This window comes from Carassius auratus, chromosome 13 (genome assembly GCF_003368295.1).
Source record: "Carassius auratus strain Wakin chromosome 13, ASM336829v1, whole genome shotgun sequence".
In the NCBI taxonomy this organism is placed as follows: domain Eukaryota; kingdom Metazoa; phylum Chordata; class Actinopteri; order Cypriniformes; family Cyprinidae; genus Carassius; species Carassius auratus.
The window spans coordinates 20,546,089-20,566,573 of NC_039255.1; the positions used below are offsets into that span (position 1 = coordinate 20,546,089).

Genomic DNA, 20,485 nt, shown 5'->3' on the forward strand with positions numbered 1-20,485 from the left:
TATATATATATATATATATATATATATATATATTCAATAATAATAATAATAATAGGCTAATAAAATCAAGGAATTAGTGTGACGCAAAAAGTAGAAGTAAATTGGCCGTTCATTTCTCAAGCCAAAAAAAAAATTCGATAAAGGCTAACTATGCATTAGAAAGGTTAGTGCTAGTGATTTTTATTTTTTCATTTATTGGACTAAAGTCATGTTAAAATAATTGTATTGTTAAGAAAGGCAAATGGTGATTTTGATGGATGACATTACATTGGATAGAAAACAATATTAAACTGACGCATTTATTCTGACGCATAAAAAGTTTAAATAAAGCAATAGACATAGAGTTAAAAAAAAGGTGATATATTTATGGATATTGATTAACTACGCAAGTGGTTACGCAGCTAGATCAGTGTGAACATGGCTGTATTATTTTGTATCGCACTTGTGTGAGCATGGCTTTGTTGTTTTTACTTTAATGCTGTGACCACGCCCCTTCTTCACGACACCAGATAAACCCGCATAAACCCCGCCCCTTGTCAGTCTAGAATTAAAATGCGGAGCGAGAAGAGCTACTGCGTCTAATACCCAAAGATCCGGTGGACCGAGGCGGATGGAACTATTCCTCACATCATTTACGCACAGATTTCTTCGTTATTTTGCGCGCCGATAGCGTTTAAAATGCCTTTTCCGCCTATAAACCTGCACTCACGGATATCATCGCCTAGAAAGGAGCTGTTCAGAAAAAAGAAGAGCAGGGACAATGTCGCGCCTCCTCAATCCACGTTCAGCCAAAGGACAGGAGACGACAAGGAGTCGGAGAAAGATAAACTATCCACATCGTGGCCATCGGCCCATTCAAAGCAGCTGGGACGAAGCAAGCCGAGCAGAGCCCCTCCAGATCCCGAGACGGACAGCAAACATTCGTGGTTGAGCGTCCCCAAACCCTTGGCTACCTCATGCGAAAGCGTCCCACGGTCAAGTTCTGGAGAGTCTAGCCATAAATACGCCTCCAGGACCTCTCTAGCGAAAGAATTAGGCGAGCAAGAGATCCACTTCTCCCTCAGCCTGACCCCCGAAGCCATCCTGGTCATCCAAAAGCGCAATCTGGAAAAGCAGATGATGGCCAAGCAACAGAAGTGCTGCGCTTCCGCCGACTTGCGACACCGGAGGGTTTTCCCGTCCAAGAGAGCTCAGGGCAGCTCCAGCAACAAGAGCTCCGGACCTGTTGCCAAACTGGACGCTTCCAATGACATTAGCACCATCGTGAAGATCTCCCTCCTCAACGATCAGTACAAATATGATGATGTGGAGTACGAGGAGGAGGACGGAGACGTGGACGAGACTGTCATGAGGAAATGCAAAGAGTGGCTCAAAGGTGTGGAGAGTGCTGCTGCTTTTGGGAAAGTCGATAAATTGTCATCTTTGCCTCATCTTAAATGCTGATAACCTGAACTACTTCATTCCACAAAGAAAGATCCAAAGGTGAAGACTTCAGTTCAACGCGTTCTTGCGTTGAAAAACAGCTGTACGGAGCGCAACGGTGTTTAACTGGACAAACTGTGTTTAACTGGACACACCGTCTTAAAACACAAGGCAAGTGTACATAGAGCAACTGTAAAAAAATAAATAATACTAATAAACCCCGCGCAAACGAAAAGAAAGATCATATCCTGCGTTCACATGGGTCTCGCACACAGGGCGCGCGCTCTTGTGTTCGCAATCACCTGAAAAGCGCAACAATGGGCTATTTTGAACGTGACTGTGCGACTTAAAATCTTGGCACATATACGCACAAGGCACTGTAAAAACGCAGTGTTAACATACACCAACAATGAGACCAAAACCGATCAGATTTAATGAAAGAAGGCGTTACATGTGAACGTGGAACAGAACGCAGAGGCGTTTAAAAAACGGAATGTTTCCACCTTTACGCGCCATTTAAACTTGATGGCGCAAGCTGCGATGTGATGGCCAAATATGGCCATATGACGCGGCGAATATAAAACAACAATCCATAAACATCTTGGACTGAACGCAAGAGCCTGTCCTTTGCACACTAACACACACACACACACACACACACACACACACAGCTTTCATAATGGACTGACTGGACTGGAATGTTGCTGTTTTTTCTGCACTGAGAAATATTGCTGGTCACTCAGAGAATTTTTTGCAGGTTTACTTTACGCATTGACTGAGAAGCAGTAGTGTTTTTGCACATTGCTATTGTTTTCTCTTTGCTGGGCTGAATGACAGATGTTTGTTTCAATCTGTGGAAGTAATAGCCTACGGAGAATGAAGAGGGACAGGATGTGACTGTCGACCAGTGAAATGCATCCAGAGGCCATGGCCCTTCCTTTGTGCCAGAAAACAATAGCTGTCAAGGCGACACTGTCTGAAAGCCTTAGAACAGACACTTAATATCTGAGAAAAGTGTGTGTGTATTATGGACTCGAGACAAACCAGCCATGTACAGTATTTATTTTGCAATGTGGAGGTGTGTTTATATGCCGTGTGTTGTTCCAAGTCATTTTTAAGGGTGCTGACAATAAAATCCAAAAGTTATGTTTTCCCGCTTATTATTTGAACGATCAACTGTGAACAACCAGTAGTTTTAAAATGGCATGCAAATATAGGCTATGTAGTCTAGGCCCAGAATCTTCTCTAAGTATTCAATTGATTGTATTATCTGATTTCACATTCCCAATACTGCATGCAAGTTATTTACTTCAACAGTATATATATATACATATATATATATATATATATATATATATATATATATATATATATATATATATATATATACATACATACATACATACATACATACACATATATATATATATATATATATATATATATATATATATATATATATATATATATATTAAGTGGGTAAAACTTGAACAAAACATGCGTACAATAGACAAAGTAAAATGAATGGGCAGCACGCTATCAAAAGAACTGAGGTTGTGAAGCTCGCACCATGACAACGACCCCTTAAACACAGATCATCACACTTCGCTTTGAGCTCTTTCTGTGGAGGAGCTGGATTTTCCTTTACAACTAAAACTACTTAAAAGTCATTCAGCAAACTAATAATTCTTGAGGTTTAGTCAGCTGAGTAGGATACATAGAATATATGTACAGCCATTAATGTCTAGTGAGCTGTTAGAAGAGCTGTTTGCTTGTGGGGAGGTCCAGTCTAAGTACAGTAGGTACTCTATGTTAGTAGCCTAACTAATATTGAAAACTTCCAGAACTGGTAAGTCTTTCTTTTTCTGGATCAAAATTTGTATATGTTTATGGGAATAACAATGCTGATATATTTGAAAAAATGTGTGTTTTTATGAGCAATAACAAGATATCATCAAAATGATGAATTTAGGTAGCTGACTGCATTCAAAATGATTGTTTCTTATGTCTTATCATTTAAGAGTTATTAACCCTGCCACATTTAAGTGAACTGGAAAAAGCTAATTAATATGTTGAAAACTTAAGCAAACTTAAAGCACATCAAAGCCTACATATTTTAAACTCAAATCTTAATGTTAAACAAACAAACACAAATGTAATTTCCATGTTGTCCTCTTCATAGCTCACTGGCCTGATTATGACAATGAAAACTGAAGATATTTATAATGTCAGCTCACTGCCTCCTATCCTAGACTCATACACATCAGCACAGTGTCCCGAAAAGGTATGTGTGACCCTTTTAAATAGTACTAACAGCATCAATATAATTAACAGAATACAACACTTTTCAGGCAAAGTTTCATATAGGTTTAACAGGTTGATTACCTTAGATTTTCTTAAGGAAAAAAAACCCCAAAATAAATAAATGTACTCTGTGGTGTTTCTTTAAGCACAATCAAGCCACATTTCAGCATTTGTGTCATTTCACTGCATGGGGTATTGCCTGGGTTCAAAGTGACTGTAATCATCTGATCCGTATAAAATCCCGTTTTTTGTCCATCCATGCAAATAGTAGAAAAGAGAACAACTTCAGTATTAGTAACCCTGGTTACAACTAGCAACACAGTCCCCAGGTTGCCTTCACATGTCGTCTTCAATAGGAAAAAGCCTTTGTTCTTTCTGCAAACCTTTGCACATTCATTACTCCTCTCTGTTTGCACCCGTACTCCAGAGCTCTTATATATATTCTGTCCCAGTTTGTTGGCTCAAGGCGAGCTTATACAAGTTATCATTGTGGGGAAAGGAATCTGAGCATGGGCTCATGTTTTCCCCAATCCAACATATTTCTCAGTGTCTGACAGTGTGAGATAGTGTTGGGAAAACTGAGATATAATTTAGGTATAGCCCTATCGAAGGATGGTAAAGTTATTTTCACAAGGTTTGGTTTCATTACCAGTTACATTCTTCAGTTAATGAGGATAGATCATTATACTAAAATATTTCAACAGTTTTTCCTGCACTATACTATCTTGCAGCTCTGCATCACAATACTGAGTTATAAAGTGCTAAACCTTCAGTAAGTGTAGTCCGATTTCCATACAAATGGCTCTTTTAATAGGACAAAAGGTGCACTCAGAGATGAAGGGGGATTAGATCCAAATGCAGGCAAAACATTTTAGTACAGATAAAGTAAAACAGGACACTGGAATACAAGAAACTGAACATTTATACTAAGCAAACAACAACTGGAGCTGAGAACACTTACTAAAATCCAGCGAAGACAACTAAGACCTAACAAAATACAAATGGAGCTGAAGGGCTATATTACACTGTGACTGCCCTTAATGCCCACACGGATGGGTTCAATGCACAGCCCGAATTCTGACTCATATCCAAATAATATGTTTTATGAAGTAGCTTATATGCCACTGTTATTTTGCCTCCTTGAAAACAGTTGTTTTAATATTACAAAAGTTTGACATTAGACATAATAATTGCTATTCGTATCAAACTTTGTCAAAATGCTGTATTCAAAATCCTATTAGCTCTAAAAAGACAAAAAAAAAATCATTATTCAGTTGAAATCTGCTAATTGTTGATTCAGTTCAAGTAACTATATTTTTATTATTATAAACGTTTTTGCTGCACTTTCTTTCTTTTAGTTATATAGGGGCTAATGAATTGTAAATCTTGCTCATATGAAAATAGTTTACAGAACAAAACAAAACTATTTGATATTGGTTGACTATTAAACACAATGGAAGATTAATGATTATTATTTCAATTTTGTTGTTAAAAATACACATTATATGTTTGTTTGTTTTGTGGTTGTTTTTTTAATGATAAGTATTATTAGGAAATAATAATAAAAGTTTCCTCGGTATTTAATCCTGAAAAGAATGTCAGTGGAATCAAGGAATCTGAATCATTTATGTGAATCAAAATCAGAAACAGTCGATATATGATTTCCTGTTGATTTCCTGTGGTGTGAAACCATTCAGCCTTGATTCACGACAGCGGACACACACAGTGCCGAAGCACCACTTCCAGTCATCCTACAATCACATTTCCTTATTTAACAGACAAGATAACCGTTAATGCTGCCCTCTTCTAAAAGCTCTTTGTGAATGAACACAAAGCATGAAGTGCCTGTACAGTACACAAGGATGAAGACAGTTTGCTTTTCTGTTTGTGTTACTTATTTAAAACAAATATTTATCTCATACCGTCATTAAATATCATAAAATAAAGCATAATACCATCTGTTAAATATTATTCTGTATCCACAGGACACCAGTTGCACCTTTGAAACAATGTAAGCGATGCAGTACAACCTTAACCAGTGCTGCACACGTCCGTCTGAGCATTCCTTAGTCAGTGGTGCACAGAAAGAGTTGTGTAACAATAAGTGCCCAGCATTATAAGAGGCTATCATACTGCAGTTTAATATTTTATTCAATATATTATGACAGGGACACAAAAGAGTCTGTACAATCAGCAACTTGTACCAATGTACCATCAGCATCTTGTTGCTTATTACTGTAATTTGCACTCTTTTAATCATCTTACAAGCTCAGGTTCTTTGGCATTTGAGAATGATTACTGGCTAATTCTGGAAAGCCCATGCTATTACTGATCGCAGCGTTACGATCTCTGTGAGCAGAGAAGACAAGAGCACAGCTGCTGTTGGCTCTTGTCATCCAAGTGTGGTTTTCTCTCCAAAAGGCAGCCGGTCAGAGGCAGAGGAGACAACAAGGCCCCAGCAGAACAGGCAAGATGCCGATGGAGATGACTTCTGCTCATGCTGAGGATTCTGATCAAATGCTTGAGAGAAAACGAAAAGCTCTTCTAGATCAGGTACTATCAGTATTCCTTTCCTAATCAATTGATCTCTTATAAGAATTTGCTTCATATATGAAATATAGAGAAACCAGGTCATATTGTTTCCTAGGTCCCAAATATTTAAGGTAGTCTGTTCAAATTGGCATTAAATTGCAGCACATAATAAACCCAATCAGTAATCAGGATGCTTTGATATATTGAAAGGCTAGCTGGATGCCAGAACAAAGGCCCAGGTGCAAATACTGTCAATGAAAGACTAGACTGATTACCATAGACTCAATGTAGGAAAGGACCACAAACAGATAGTTCTCACTTTTTATACTAGCTGCACTGTAAAAAAAAAAAAAAAAAATTGCTCATTCTAAAAACATTTCCAAATAAATTATTAATCCAGACATTTACCTCCAAAAATAGACTGAGAATGTTTCATTATTGGAGGCATTTTAGTGACATTATCTATCTTCCGTCTATATTTTACAGTAAAATTACCTATTTTTAATTTTTAAATAGGCAAACTAAACCAATTAAGAGGTGCTTACAATATCATTTTGTACTGACATTGTTTATAATAAATTAAATATTCTATGTTTTTTTTTTTATTTATAAATAAAATCAGTCTAATCATAGTCAAAAATAAACTGCCACTAAATGATCTGTTTATCTGAAGTCATGTCAATAAGATCTTATATTCTCTATTAATAAATAAAATACATATTCCGTATGTATAAAAGAGTTGACAGTTTCACAAATTCAGTATTGTTCTCTTTTGCTCTTTTCTGTCGATGCTTTAGTTCTCGTTTTCTTCCATTCTAGCGCCATCTGAAGACATACTACAGACTACAGCGTATGAAAGACCTGCTTTCACACCAGCATGCTACACTACTGAGGGAAAAAGTTCAAAGACAAAGACAAGAGATGAAGCACCATGATTCCAAACTTAGAGAAGGACACAAAGAACAGGTGCACCCTCCAGGAATCAATGACTAGTTATAACTAATCTGTGTTCATTAAAGAGAGCAAAAACAAGTATAGTGATTAGTGAATCTCTCCAGTAGAAGGCAGTGCTGAGAAGGAAATGTTGCAGTGTTTTCTGTTGGACCTCTTTATATTTAAGGAACCATTTTTCCTGTTTTGCTGATTATTTTTATACGTAGGTTTAGTTAACTGGCTTAAGTCTAGTTAGATTGAAACTCTCTTCTCTATTATTATTATTATTATTATTTTTATTTATTGTTTTTTGGTTCAAGGCCATTATTGTGAATGTTGTTTAGAGGTGTATATTGAAAACGAACTCATAAGTCAGCCTCAAACTTCCTGAAATATTCATGACAGTGTTCCACTAAAACCTTACCAGCAACTGCATCGACAATTATACAAGTACACACACTTCCACTAATTGCATAGCCCTGAAGAAATTAAGAAAGGCTGTCCATACCATGCTAAACTACCAAAAGGAAAGAAAAAAAAATCACCTGTGAGTCACTTTTAATATAACAGCGTTGTGATTAAAATGAGATCATATTGAGACATCTGCACCCTAGTGGTCTCACCAGTGTCTCCTGTAGAGTTTCATAAGAAATCTTAACAAAGTCTCAGATTGTGTTCAAAGCAGATTTTAATGCCGTATTCTGCATGTCCACATTATATAAATAACATAAAATCAACATCAACAAAATGCATTACATTACTTTTGCATTACTTTTTGTTGTGGTCTGGGCTTGCTTATTTGTTTTAAATAACAAAAATCCTAAAGCAATTATTATTATTATTATTTTTTTTTTTTTTCGCAACTGTAAAGGCCCTTTCACAACAAAAGCGAAATTAATAAGCCTCAGGCTGAAGGAAGTGCCTCTCACTCTGCACCTCACTCCTGATTTCTCTCAACACTGAGACAAGAGAGCTGTCAGTGAATTAATAGGAAGACAAAGTAACTTGCATTACTTATATAAATAAAAAAGTAACTAAGATAATTTGTTGTAAATGTAAAAGTAATGCATTACTTTTCTAGGTACTTGGGGAAAGTAATCTGATTACATAACTCGTGTTACTTGTAATGTGTCACCCCTAACCCTGAGTATGACCACTCGTACCGTGTGTTAAAACTTCTCTCGTTATGTATTTCTATTCCTCCTAAAACAGAGTTTAGGCAAAACCTCTCCAAAACAAATAAAATCTCTAACCTAACTCTAACTCTAATAAAAACCTTTAGCCTTGCTGAAACTAATTTACGCTACATGTACAAAACAGCATGGCTGGCAAAAATGTATCTAAAAACTGTATCTATGCAATGTCAGTTGCGCTGTAGTGTAACTCTTTGCAGGACAGTAGATGTGTTTGATGTGTTGCTGAAGTCTGGAGGATTGAGGAAGCCTGTCGTTGTAATATGTTGGAAGCAGTTGGTGTTGACATGCGATTGACTTTGATTTTGTCCCTCTGGGTTGAAGACAATAAAGAGATAGAGCCTGGGGGGGCAAGGATGTGGGGGAAGGGTCTTTGGCTTATCAGTCTCCTCCTATAAAAGCAAGACTTCTTCAGTTGGCTGTAACTGTGTCTTCTAATGTCCAACACTGGAGGGGAGGACAAAGGGAGAGCTATAAAGGACGTTATGGGCTGCCAGTTGGAAAGCTTTGGTAAAAATTGCTGACCAAATGAAACTGCCCTGTTGTTTCCTCAGCTCAGGCCAAAAACTTTGTCCAGACTTCATGATGTTGAGCCGGGACCAAAGCAGGCTGAACCGTGGACACCTGTTGGGGCCTAATTGGTCCCTATTGTAGTTACTGGCTTCCTGTGGTTGGAAAGAAAATCCTCAAATGAGATCTCAATTGTTTCAAGATCTCGACTGTTTCTCAATGTTTTAAGCTGTGCCTTGATTTGTCGATATGTAAGAGTCTGCAATCCGCAGTTCAAGATCCTCTTTGCATCCTCAGTTTATTCTTTCTGTCACAGAAGCTTGTGACCATTCAGAGGGCCACCAGATCAACCCTCACACACGATGATGCATACTTGAAGTGTCTTCCTAAAACACGCTTCTACCTGGTGAGACCATCTTTACCTAGCTTTCTCTGCATTGATATTTACTTGGACTTTATGTGATTAGTAAAATGCAGATGATCAATCATCTCTAATCTGACCTACATGAGGTTCTGGAACTGCAGAAACAGCTGGCACGACTAGGGTATCTTCAGAGCCGCAGGGAACAGGAGGTGTTCAGGGTCTGGACAGAACAGCACCGAAGCACATGTCAACTTGAGAAGCAACTACAAGCAATGGGTGAGAGCTGATGCTACAAACAGTGCTGTTTTCACCCTCAATCAGTTATCAATTCACAGAAGGTAAAGACCTGTTTAAGATATCAAAAACTAAAAAGTATCATAGTAATACCTTTCATATTATCCACATTGGATCAATCAACCAATCAATCAATCAATCAATCAATAAAAATAAAATAGCAAAATATAGTAGAAATCTCATTAAAAGAATAATAAAGGCATGTTTTCCACAACACAAAAAGGAATGTTAATTTCCATATACTATAAACGTGCTAATGTTACAATAAATAGCATTAGACAGAAATACTCACATATTTTTACAATATATTTAACTTTTTGAGCAAGAGAGAATAATGACTAAACAAAACATTGAATCAGAGTTGTGGATGAATCCACTGCAACTGACTGTTTGTACCAGTTCACAGAACTTTATCAAATTTACCAAATCTAACACTATTTTTCTCTACTCCAATTTAAATCAGGAATATTGTGGATGCTCATTTGTTGTCATTGTCATTTCATGCTGGCAGAACACAGCAGTAATCCCAGCTCAGATGTTACTCTTGAGAACATGCTGAAACAGAAGTCTGGGTCTCTACCGAAGCTTCAGATCACACCTGATGACTCCAGAGTACAACACAAACATGTAAGGTTAGGCTCATTCAGTCAGTCACTGGCTGAATGTCGAATTCAATTGCCTATGTATTTCTAAACTACTTAGAAAAACCAAGTCTGTTCATTTTAGCTAATGAAATGCAAAGAAAATCTTCTATTTACACTGATTAAAATGCTGCTGCAGTTAAAAAGGCCTGCAACTATCCTTTCTCCCCATGCTGTTTAACCTGCTGGCCTTACACAAACACATAGTCTGCTGGAAGCCAGTTGAAAAGAGAATTGATTGTTCATGTAGCAGTGAGATGAATAAACAGGACCCACTCTCTCTCAGTGGTGGAGGTGAATCTCCTTCAGTCAGCACATCATGGACAAACATTACCCAGGGGAGAATGTCTCATTTATTTCACACACAAAACAGACTGACCAATTTTGCCTGCGATGTCACATGTTGCCGGAGGTCATGGAATGAGTTAAACTGTTTGGAAATGAGCTCTCCGGATCTTAAACAACCTTTTCCAGAATAAAGAAAAAGTCTCTCTCTCTCTCTCTCTCTCTCTCTCTAGCTGTCGGCTGCCAAGGCTTATAGAGCTGCGGGCCAAGCTGCCTCTGCCCTGCATGCCATGGCTATCCTGCAGGTACATCAAGCCAGGGCACTGAAATCGATGCACGAGGGTGGTACCAACCCGAGCTTGATGCAGGAACTGCGCAAGGTGACTGACTTCGCCTTACGGGCGACGAAGGTCACGGCACGGTCCCTCGGGAAGGCGATGTCCACGCTGGTGGTCCAGGAGTGCCATCTCTGGCTGACCCTGGCCGAGATGAGAGACGTCGACAAAGCCTGCTTTCTCGATGCTCCCGTCACGGTCACGGTTTACACCCAGCAGTTCTCGGTGGTGCAAAAGCAGACTGAGGCCATCCAGCACATCTTGCCCCGACGTGATCCTCCGGTTGCCACCATTCCGTTGCGGGCAGCGCCTCAGCCTGCTCGTCACCATGGGTGCCCCCCTGCGTCCTCCACACCAGCTCCGCCCCGTGCTGAGAGTTCTTCGAGGCCGGTGCGTCGAGCCCCGCGCAAGAGAGCGGCACCCCCCCGTGTCACTCCCGGCTGCAAAGTCCTCTAAAAAGATGACTAAGCGGCCCTGACATTGGCAACTCGGAGATGTGGGAGACTGCTCTTCAGGAGCTGGTGGAGGAGGGCCGTTTGGAGAATCCTCCGTTTTTGTTTCTTTCTGTTCCACTGCTGGTCCAATGGCTGGCGGCATCCACTTTGTCAAAAAAATAGCAATTTCCCTTTCCTCCGAGTTGCAAGGCTTGTGGGTTGACGATGAACGACGCACTGCCTCCTCATTCTCACCCACGACGCCCCCTGTTGCCAACAGTCAAGAGGTCGCGGTTCGGAGACGCAACGCCTCTCCACGCGTCTCTGGCCAGTTCCTCCGGGAACATGATGAGTGTGGCTGTGATGACTTGGAACGCGATGCCTTCTGGGCCATCCGACACAACTCCCCATCGCTGCACCACTGCGGGTATGTCGACTGTCCCTTTGGTGCCACTTGTACAGAGTTTGGGATCTTGGCTTGCGCTGCCAAACCTGTCACGCTGTCTCATTCGGACGGTCATCCTCGGTTACGCTATTCAGTTCACCTGGCGACCTCCCAAGTTCAGTGGCACCCTCGAGACTTCGGTGGCAGTCCGGGACGCCTCTGTCTTGCTCGAGGAGATTGCTGTCCTGCTGGCAAAGGGGTTTTACAGCCCTTACTTAATCATACCCAAGAAAAGCGGTGGCCTTCAGCCTATCCTGGATCTGTGAGTCTTGAATCGGGCCTTGCACAAGCTCCCGTTCAAGATGCTGACGCAGAAAAGCATTCTCAAATGCGTTCAGCCCCAGGACTGGTTTGCAGCAATCGACCTGAAAGACGTGTACTTTCATGTCTCGATCCTCCCTCGCCACAGACCCTTTCTGCGGTTTGAATTCGAGGGCCAGGCATGGCAGTACAAGGTCCTCCCCTTCGGGCTCTCCCTGTCCCCCTGTGTCTTCACGAAGCTTGCGGAGGGCGCCCTTGCCCCATTCTGGGAAGTGGGCGTCAGGATCCTCAACTATCTCGACGACTGGCTCATTATGGCCTGGTCCAGAGAGCAGTTGTGTGATCACAGGGACTTGGTGCTCTGGCACCTCAGTCAGTTGGGGCTTCAGGTCAACCGAGAGAAGAGCAAGCTCTACCCTGTGCAGAGAATCTCTTCAGCACTGGACCTCGCCTGCTTTGGCACATCAACTGTCTGGAGTTGCTGGCAGTGCATCTAGCCTTACGGCGGTTTCGGCCTCTGTTGCTAGACAGGCACGTGTTGGTCTGCACAGACAACACTGCGGCTGTTTCGTACATCAACCGACAGGGCGGCCTACGATCACGTTGCATGTCTCAACTCACCCGTCATCTCCTCCTCTGGAGTCAGACGCGGCTCAAGTCTCGGCGTGCTATCCACATCCCGGGGGAGCTCAATCATGCAGCCGATGCGCTCTCACGACAGCTCACTTTTTCCGGGGAATGGCGACTCCATCCCCGGGAAAAGTGAGGATGGAGCTGATCTGGAGTCGATTTGGGGAAGCCCAGGTAGACCTGTTTGCTTCCCACGAGTCCTCCCACTGCCAGCTGTGCTATTCCTTGTCCCAAGCCCCCTGTGGCACAGATGCACTGGCACACAGCTGGCCTCGGGCTCTACGCAAGTATGCATTTCCCCCAGTGAGCCTGCTAGCACAGATCAAGGTCAGGGAGGACAAGGAACAGGTCCTGTTGGTTGCGCCTTACTGTCCCACCCGGACCTGGTTTTCGGAACTCATGCTCCTCGTGACAGCCCCTCCCGGGCACATCCCCCTGAGGAGGGACCTTCTCTCTCAGGGGCTTGGCACCATTTGGCACCCGTGTCCAGATCTTTGGAACCTACATGTGTGGCTTCTGGACGGGATGCAGCAGACCTAAGTGATCTGCCCCCAGCGGTGGTAGACACCATAACTCAGGCTAGAGCCCCCTCTACGAGGCAGGCCTATGCTCTGAAGTGGAGTCTGTTCCAAATTGGTGTTTTTCTCACCGAGAAGATTCCCGGAGATGCCCAGTCAGAGTCATGCTTTCTTTCCTGCAAGAAAGGTTGGAGCGTGGGCTGTCACCCTTCACCCTGAATGTGTATGTGGCTGCCATCCAATGTGGATAATATGAAAGGTATTACTTGATGATACTTTTTAGTTTTTGATATCTTAAACAGGTTTTTACCTTCTGGGAATTGATAACTGATTGAGGGTGAAAACAGCACTGTTTGTAGCATCAGCTCTCACCCATTGCTTGTAGTTGCTTCTCAGTGGACGGCCGGTCCCTGGGGAGGCATGACCTGATCGATAGGTTCCTGAGGGGTGCCAGAAGGTTACATCCTCCTAGGACACCCCTGATTCCCTCCTTGGACCTCTCTATTGTCCTGGCGGGACTTCAGAGGGGTCCCTTTGAGCCGCTGGATTCAGTCGAGCTTAAGTTCCTGTCTCTCAAGACAGCGCTCCTGATCGCTCTCACCTCCATCAAGAGGGTCGGGGACCTCCAAGCATTTTCGGTAAGTGAAGAGTGCCTTGTGTTCGGGCCGGCCTACTCTCACGTTGTCCTGAGACCCCGTCCGGGATACGTGCCCAAGGTTCCCACCACTCCCTTCCGAGACCAGGTGGTGAACCTGCAAGCACTGCCCCTGGAGGAGGCAGATCCAGCCTGGCCGTTGCTGTGTCCCGTAAGAGCGCTTTGCATATACGTGGACCACACCCAGAGCTTCAGAAGCTCTGAGCAGCTCCTGGTCTGCTTTGGAGATCAGCAGAAGGGAAAGGCTGTCTCCAAACAGAGGTTGGCCCACTGGATAGTGGATACCATCGGCCTGGTGGTGAGGGGCCACTCCACACGGAGTGTGGCCTCCTCCTGTGTGCTGGCGCACGCCGCCTCTCTGGCAGACATCTGTCAAGCTGCGGGCAAGTACATTTGCAAGGTTTTACAACCTCCGTGTAGAGCCAGTTTCTTCCCGTGTATTGGGTAACAGGTAATTGGCGGGAAGGGCTGGCTCAGTGGCGAGCTTGCTGCTCCATTCCCCCTAAACACGGGGATGTGAGAGACTTTATTCTCCCAGTAGAGTTCCCCGGTTGGCGTACCCTGGTCGAGCATCCTCCAGCTCCCTCGGCAGTCAGACTTGGCAGAGCAGTCTGTCGCCAGGCCCAGTACTGGTGTTGGCATGCCCGGAGTTCCAGTCAGCCCCTGTACTGGGCTAGGTGTTCATATGGCTTGATTCTCTATGGGTAATCCCATATGTGTATTATTCCAACGTAAGGTTTCCCTCTTGGCAAACCCGTGTCTTCCCTTGACAGACCCGCTCTGTCAGTCTCTTCTGGCAGCTGTTCCATCCCTACTCTAAGGTAGGACCTGCCTCAGAGACCCATTCCATATGTAGTACTGCCCCCCGGGCCAGTCCATATCAGTATCTCCACATGTCACCTCCCTATGGGTAGGATGTGGTCTCCGTAGTGACCTAATCCCAAAGGGTCACTGGGGGACAAGGATGTTGATCCAGGAGAATTTTGTACTTGGTGAAATCACACTCGCCATCCTCACGTGGATGCGCAGTTATAGGGTGTGAGCTGGGCTGTGTCTGAGGCTCCTCTTGAGAAGTAGCATATCATTAGGAATATATTAACAGCCATACACTCACTCCATTGGTTGCTCTGATGTATTGCTCAGGCTTTGCTATGTTGCAAAGTGCGAAAAAGTGGAGATCTATCTCAATCAGAGGAAAACAGTAAAAAGCAAAGTCTTGTGTTCATTGTGTCCATTCTCAATAACACATACTTATAAAAATATTTCAAACCTAAAATGACAATTCACTTACCTTCATGTCATTCCAAACCTAAATGACTTCATCTCTTCTGTGGAACACACACACACACACACACACACACACACAGATATTGTGTACAAAGTGTCATTGTTTTTTTGTTTGTTTTTTTTTTAAATGAAAACCATTGGGGAAAAACAACTGAAACAATCTTCTAAATATTTTTTTTTTTTCTGAGAAAAAGAAAGTTCCAAGGGTTTGGAACAACATGAGAGCAATTGAGCAGAGTGTTTAAACCAAGCTTTTTTTAAGGACCAGTTCTCACTATTAACTAGTTGCTTATTAGCATGCATATTACTAGCGTATTGGCTGTATACGGTATTAGTCCTTATAAAGCATTACTGTAATAATGTCTATTTATTTCACAGATGTCAGTCTCACCAAGAGGGAATGAAGGAGAGGTGAACACTTTCCAACAACAGGGCAAACAGAGCTGTGGACGGGAAGAAACTGAGCTCATGTTTCCTGAGGTAAGTGTAAAACCACAGAGGCTCTGAACTCAGTAAGTAACACAGGGAGACAAACACACCTGCAAGCAGTCTCACACACAAACATACTGTACATAACCCTCACATTCACCAACACTTATAAAGACAAGAGACAGCTCAGTGTAGTTGTGAATGGTCTACTTTTTGTTTACATTCCAAATTCTATTTTCCATATCAATAACTTTTGTAAAGTCTGAATAACTATATAGCTATTTCACTAATTTGCAATATAATCCATTTTGCTTGGTCTGCTAATGAAGCAGTCTCTAATATTAGTTGCTAGTGCACCTCTTGAAACTGGGGGAATGAGATTCACCTGCACAAAAGAGAAGCCATGAGCCATGGATAAGTGGTCTAGTGTGACTAATGAAGCCAGGGGAGTGTGGGTTACCTTCACAACAATCCTGTTATATTTACGCCTCTAAACCTCACTCTCATACGGGTCATGGCACCACTGTAACTGGTTCTGCTTGGGGAAAAAATTATTATTGCCAGCATGAGACTTTGACACACTAACAATGGTGCTAATGACCTCACCTCTTGAGGCAAGGGGAGTGAGGCTTACCCACACAGCTACCTCATAACACTCGGCCTCCATTACATAGCCTATACAATAAAAGTTTGAAAACACTTTTGTAATGCCACGCCAGCAGAGGGGGCCCTCACCTGAGTACTGACTGTTCACCGCTCCCTCTGCTTCTACAATCATTTCCTGTTTGTGACTATTTAACACGAGTCAGCGTGTTCCTACTTTGTGAAGTATTGCCAGTTTACCTGCCTTACCGAGCGTTTTCCCATTGACTATTCTGACTGCCTGTTTGGATTTACTGCATGATTGGACAGATGTTTGTGTTTGACCTATTCGCCTGCCTACTCGTCTCTGCCTTTTGGGTTCCCCTTGCCATTATGTTACTGACTCTACCTGGTTTAACAACTTTGTCTGTTAAGATCTTTCTTAATCTTTCTGTCTGTTAAGATTAATAAACTTCCGGTTATTTTTTTTTGTTTGAATTCTACCCAGTAATCTGTCCTTCAAACTTCCCCTTTACCTTAAAGACTGAAGAACTGTCCATGTGGTTAACAGCAATGATTGACTCTGGATCCACATTAAATCTCATTCATGAGGATATAGTCAGGAAATTCAACAATGTAGCCCACCCATTAAGATTAAAGTCAAGTCACCTTTGTTTATATAGCACTTTAAAAAAATACATTGTTCAAATTACTGAACAACATTAATTAGGAAAACAGTGTGTCAATAATGCCAAATGATAGTTAAGGTAGTTCATAATTTAATTCAGTGATGTCATCTCTGTTCAGTCAAACAGTGTCTGTGCATTTATTTGCATTCAAGTCAACGATATTGCTGCAGATGAAGTGACCCCAACTAAGCAAGCCAGAGGCGACAGCGGCAAGGAACCGAAACTTAATCGGTGACAGAATGGAGAAAAAAGAAACCAGAGAAAAGAGAAACCAGGCTCAGTTGGGGGGCCAGTTCTCCTCTGACCAGATCAAACCAGTAGTTCAATTCCAGGCTGCAGCAAAGTCAGATTGTGCAGAACAATCATCTATTTCCTGTGGTCTTGGCCTGGTGGTCCTCTGAGACAAGGTGTGTACAGGGGATCTGTATCTGGGGCTCTAGTTGTCCTGGTCTCCGCTGTCTTTCAGGGCAGTAGAGGTCCTTTCTAGGTGCTGATCCACCATCTGGTCTGGATACGTACTGGATCCGGGTGACTGCAGTGACCCTCTGATCTGGATACAGACTGGATCTGGTGGCTACGGTGACCTCGGAATAAGAGAGAAACAGACAAATATTAGCGTAGATGCCATTCTTCTAATGATGTAGCAAGTACATAGGGTGTTATGGGAAGTGTTTACAGTTCCGGTTTACCTAATTAATGCAGCCTAAAAATCCTTTAACGGATTTGGATATTAAAAGCATATTAGTATGTTATGTGTAAGCCAGGTTAAAGAGATGGGTCTTTAATCTAGATTTAAACTGCAAGAGTATGTCTGCCTCCCGAACAATGTTAAGTAGGTTATTCCAGAGTTTAGGCACCAAATAGGAAAAGGATCTGCCTCCCGCAGTTGAATTTGATATTCTAGTTATTATCAAATTGCCTTTGAGTTTTGAGAACGTAGCGGATTATAATGTAAAAGGAGCTCATTCAAATACTGAAGTGCTAAACCATTCAGGGCTTTATGAATAATAAGCAAAATTGTAAAATCTATACAATGTTTGATAGGGAGCCAGTGCAGTGTTGACAGGACCGGGCTAATATGGTCATACTTCCTGGTTCTATTAAGAACTCTTGCTGCTGCATTTTGGACTAGCTGTACTTTGTTTACTAAGCGTGCAGAACAACCACCCAATAAAGCATTACAATAATCTAACCTTGAGGTCATAAATGCATGGATTAGCATTTCTGCATTTGACATTGAGAGCATAGGCCATAATTTAGATATATTTTTGAGATGGAAAAATGCAGTTTTACAAATGCTAGAAACGTGGCTTTCTAAGGAAAGATTGCGAATACCACACCTAGGTTCCTAACTTATGACGAAGAATTGACAGAGCAACAATCAAGTCTAAGACAGTGTTCTAGGTTATTACAAGCAGAGCTTTTAAGTCCTATAATTAATACCTCTGTTTTTTCAGAAGTTAGCAGTAAAAAATTACTCGTCATCCAGTTTTTTATATTGACTATGCATTCCATTCGTTTTTCAAATTGGTGTGTTTCACCAGGCCGAGAAGATATATAGAGCTGAGAATCATCAGCATAACAGTGAAAGCTAACACCATGTTTCCTGATGATATCTCCCAAGGGTAACATATAAAGCGTGAAGAGTAGAGGCCCTAGTACTGAGCCTTGAGGTACTCCATACTGCACTTGTGATCGATATGATACATCTTCATTCATTGCTATGAACTGATGGCGGTCTTATAAGTACGATTTAAACCATGCTAATGCACTTCCATTAGTGCCAACAAAGTGTTCAAGTCTATGCAAAATAATGTTGTGGTCAATTGTTTCAAACACAGCACTTAAATCCAATAAAACTAATAGAGAGATACACCCACGATCAGATGATAAAAGCAGATCATTTGTAACTCTAAGGAGAGTAGTCTCAGTACTATGATACGGTCTAAATCCTGACTGGAAATCCTCACATATACCATTTTTCTCTAAGAAGGAATATAATTGTGAGGATACCACCTTTTCTAGTATCTTGGACGGAAAAGGGAGATTTGAGATTGGTCTATAATTAACTAGTTCTTTTGGGTCAAGTTGTGGTTTTTTGATGAGAGGCTTAATAACAGCCAGTTTGAAGGTTTTGGGTACATATCCTAATGACAATGAGGAATTAATAATAGTCAGAAGAGGATCTATAACTTCTGGAAGCACCACTTTTAGGAGCTTAGATGGTATAGGGTCTAACATACATGTTGTTAGTGTAGATGATTTAACAAGTTTATACAATTCTTCCTCTCCTATAGTAGAGAATGAGTGGAACTCTTCCTCAGGGGGTCTATGGTGCACTGTCTGATGCGATACTGTAACTGACGGCTGAATGGTTGCAATTTTATCTCTAATAGTATCGATTTTAGAAGTAAAGTAGTACATAAAGTCATTACTGCTGTGGTGTTGGGAAATGTCAACACTTGTTGAGGCTTTATTGTTTGTTAATTTAGTCACTGTATTGAATAAATACCAGGGGTTATGTTTGTTTTCTTCTAAAAGAGAAGAAAAGTAATCGAATCTGTAGGATAGGTTACTTTCCCGCCAAGCAATACAAAATGTTTTTCTCCAGCTGCGCTCCATTTTTCGGGCTGCTCTCTTTAGGGTGTGAGTATGCTCATTATACCATTGTGTCAAACTGTTTTCCTTAACCTTCCTTAAGCGTAAAGGAGCAACTGTATTTAAAGTGCTAGAAAAGAGAGAGTCCATAGTGTCTGTTACATCATCAAGTTGTTCTGAGGTTTTGGATATGCTAAGGAATTTGGATAAATAAGGAAGATAACTTAAAAAGCAGTCTTTGGTGGTAGAAGTGATGGTTCTACCATACTAGTAACAAGAAATAAAATGTATAATTTTGGCTATATGAAGTTTGCACAAAGCTAAATAATGATCTGAGATATAATCATTTGGCTGCATAATTTCAACACTATCAACATCAATTCCATGTGACAGTATTAAATCTAGAGTATGATTTCGACAATGAGTAGGTCCTGAAACGTGTCTAAACCCAATAGAGTTCATAATGTCTGTAAATGCTGATCCAATGCATCTTTGTCATTATCAACATGGATATTAAAATCACCAACTATTAAAACCTTATTTGGAGCCAGAACGAAATCAGATGTAAAATCACCAAACTCTTTAATAAAGTCTGTATGGTGCCCTGGATACAGTGGCCAGAACAAACATAATAGGGGATTTATCATTAACATTTGTTTCTCTGGATAATGTAATATGAAGCACCATTACTTCAAACGAGTTCTACTTGAAGCCTGTCCTCTGAGAAAACCTGAAAACATTGTTATAAACTGAAGCAACAACCTCCCCCTTTGCGTTTTAGACCTGGCTCATGTTTATGATGTCATGACTCATTTAAAATAGTGTAATCATCAGGTTTTAGCCAGGTTTCTGTCAAACAGAGCACATCTATATTATGATTAGTGATCATATTGTCAGGGATCCGCAAGAAATGGGACCCAAATGCAGAATGAGCAGACAAGAGTATTTTATTAACAAACCGAAGACTGGAAAGGAACTGCACTATCAAAGTGAGTAAATTAAACCCTAAATCAAAAGATAAAAACAAAAACTAGGATAGGATGTGCACAATCAAAAAAATCAAGAAAGAAATCAAGAACTAGCTAGAACTCAAATCTTGAGCAAGATCAAAAGGATAAATTCTGGCCCAAGAAACAGGTAAACA

General features: G+C 41.4%; 2 protein-coding genes across 3 annotated transcripts; both read left to right on the plus strand.

Annotated features, from left to right (window-relative positions):
* The first annotated feature begins 222 nt into the window (after positions 1-222).
* On the plus strand, positions 223-2,570 carry LOC113113006 (proline-rich protein 18-like). The gene has a single exon (XM_026279089.1). The coding sequence runs from the start codon at positions 679-681 to the stop codon at positions 1,441-1,443; it is 765 nt and encodes a 254-aa protein (XP_026134874.1). The 5' UTR covers positions 223-678; the 3' UTR covers positions 1,444-2,570.
* Positions 2,571-3,051: 481 nt separating this feature from the next.
* On the plus strand, positions 3,052-16,713 carry si:ch211-130h14.4 (uncharacterized). 2 transcript variants are annotated; one of them, XM_026279361.1, is made up of 8 exons: positions 3,052-3,271; positions 3,605-3,706; positions 6,148-6,279; positions 7,078-7,224; positions 9,211-9,300; positions 9,405-9,534; positions 10,064-10,179; positions 15,422-16,713. In XM_026279361.1, exons 2-8 carry the CDS (start codon positions 3,620-3,622, stop codon positions 15,548-15,550), a joined length of 831 nt encoding a protein of 276 aa, XP_026135146.1. In that variant the 5' UTR covers positions 3,052-3,271; positions 3,605-3,619; the 3' UTR covers positions 15,551-16,713. The 2 variants fall into 2 exon arrangements, with proteins under 2 accessions (XP_026135146.1, XP_026135147.1); XM_026279362.1 differs by having other exon boundaries at positions 3,052-3,706.
* The last annotated feature ends 3,772 nt before the right edge of the window (positions 16,714-20,485 follow it).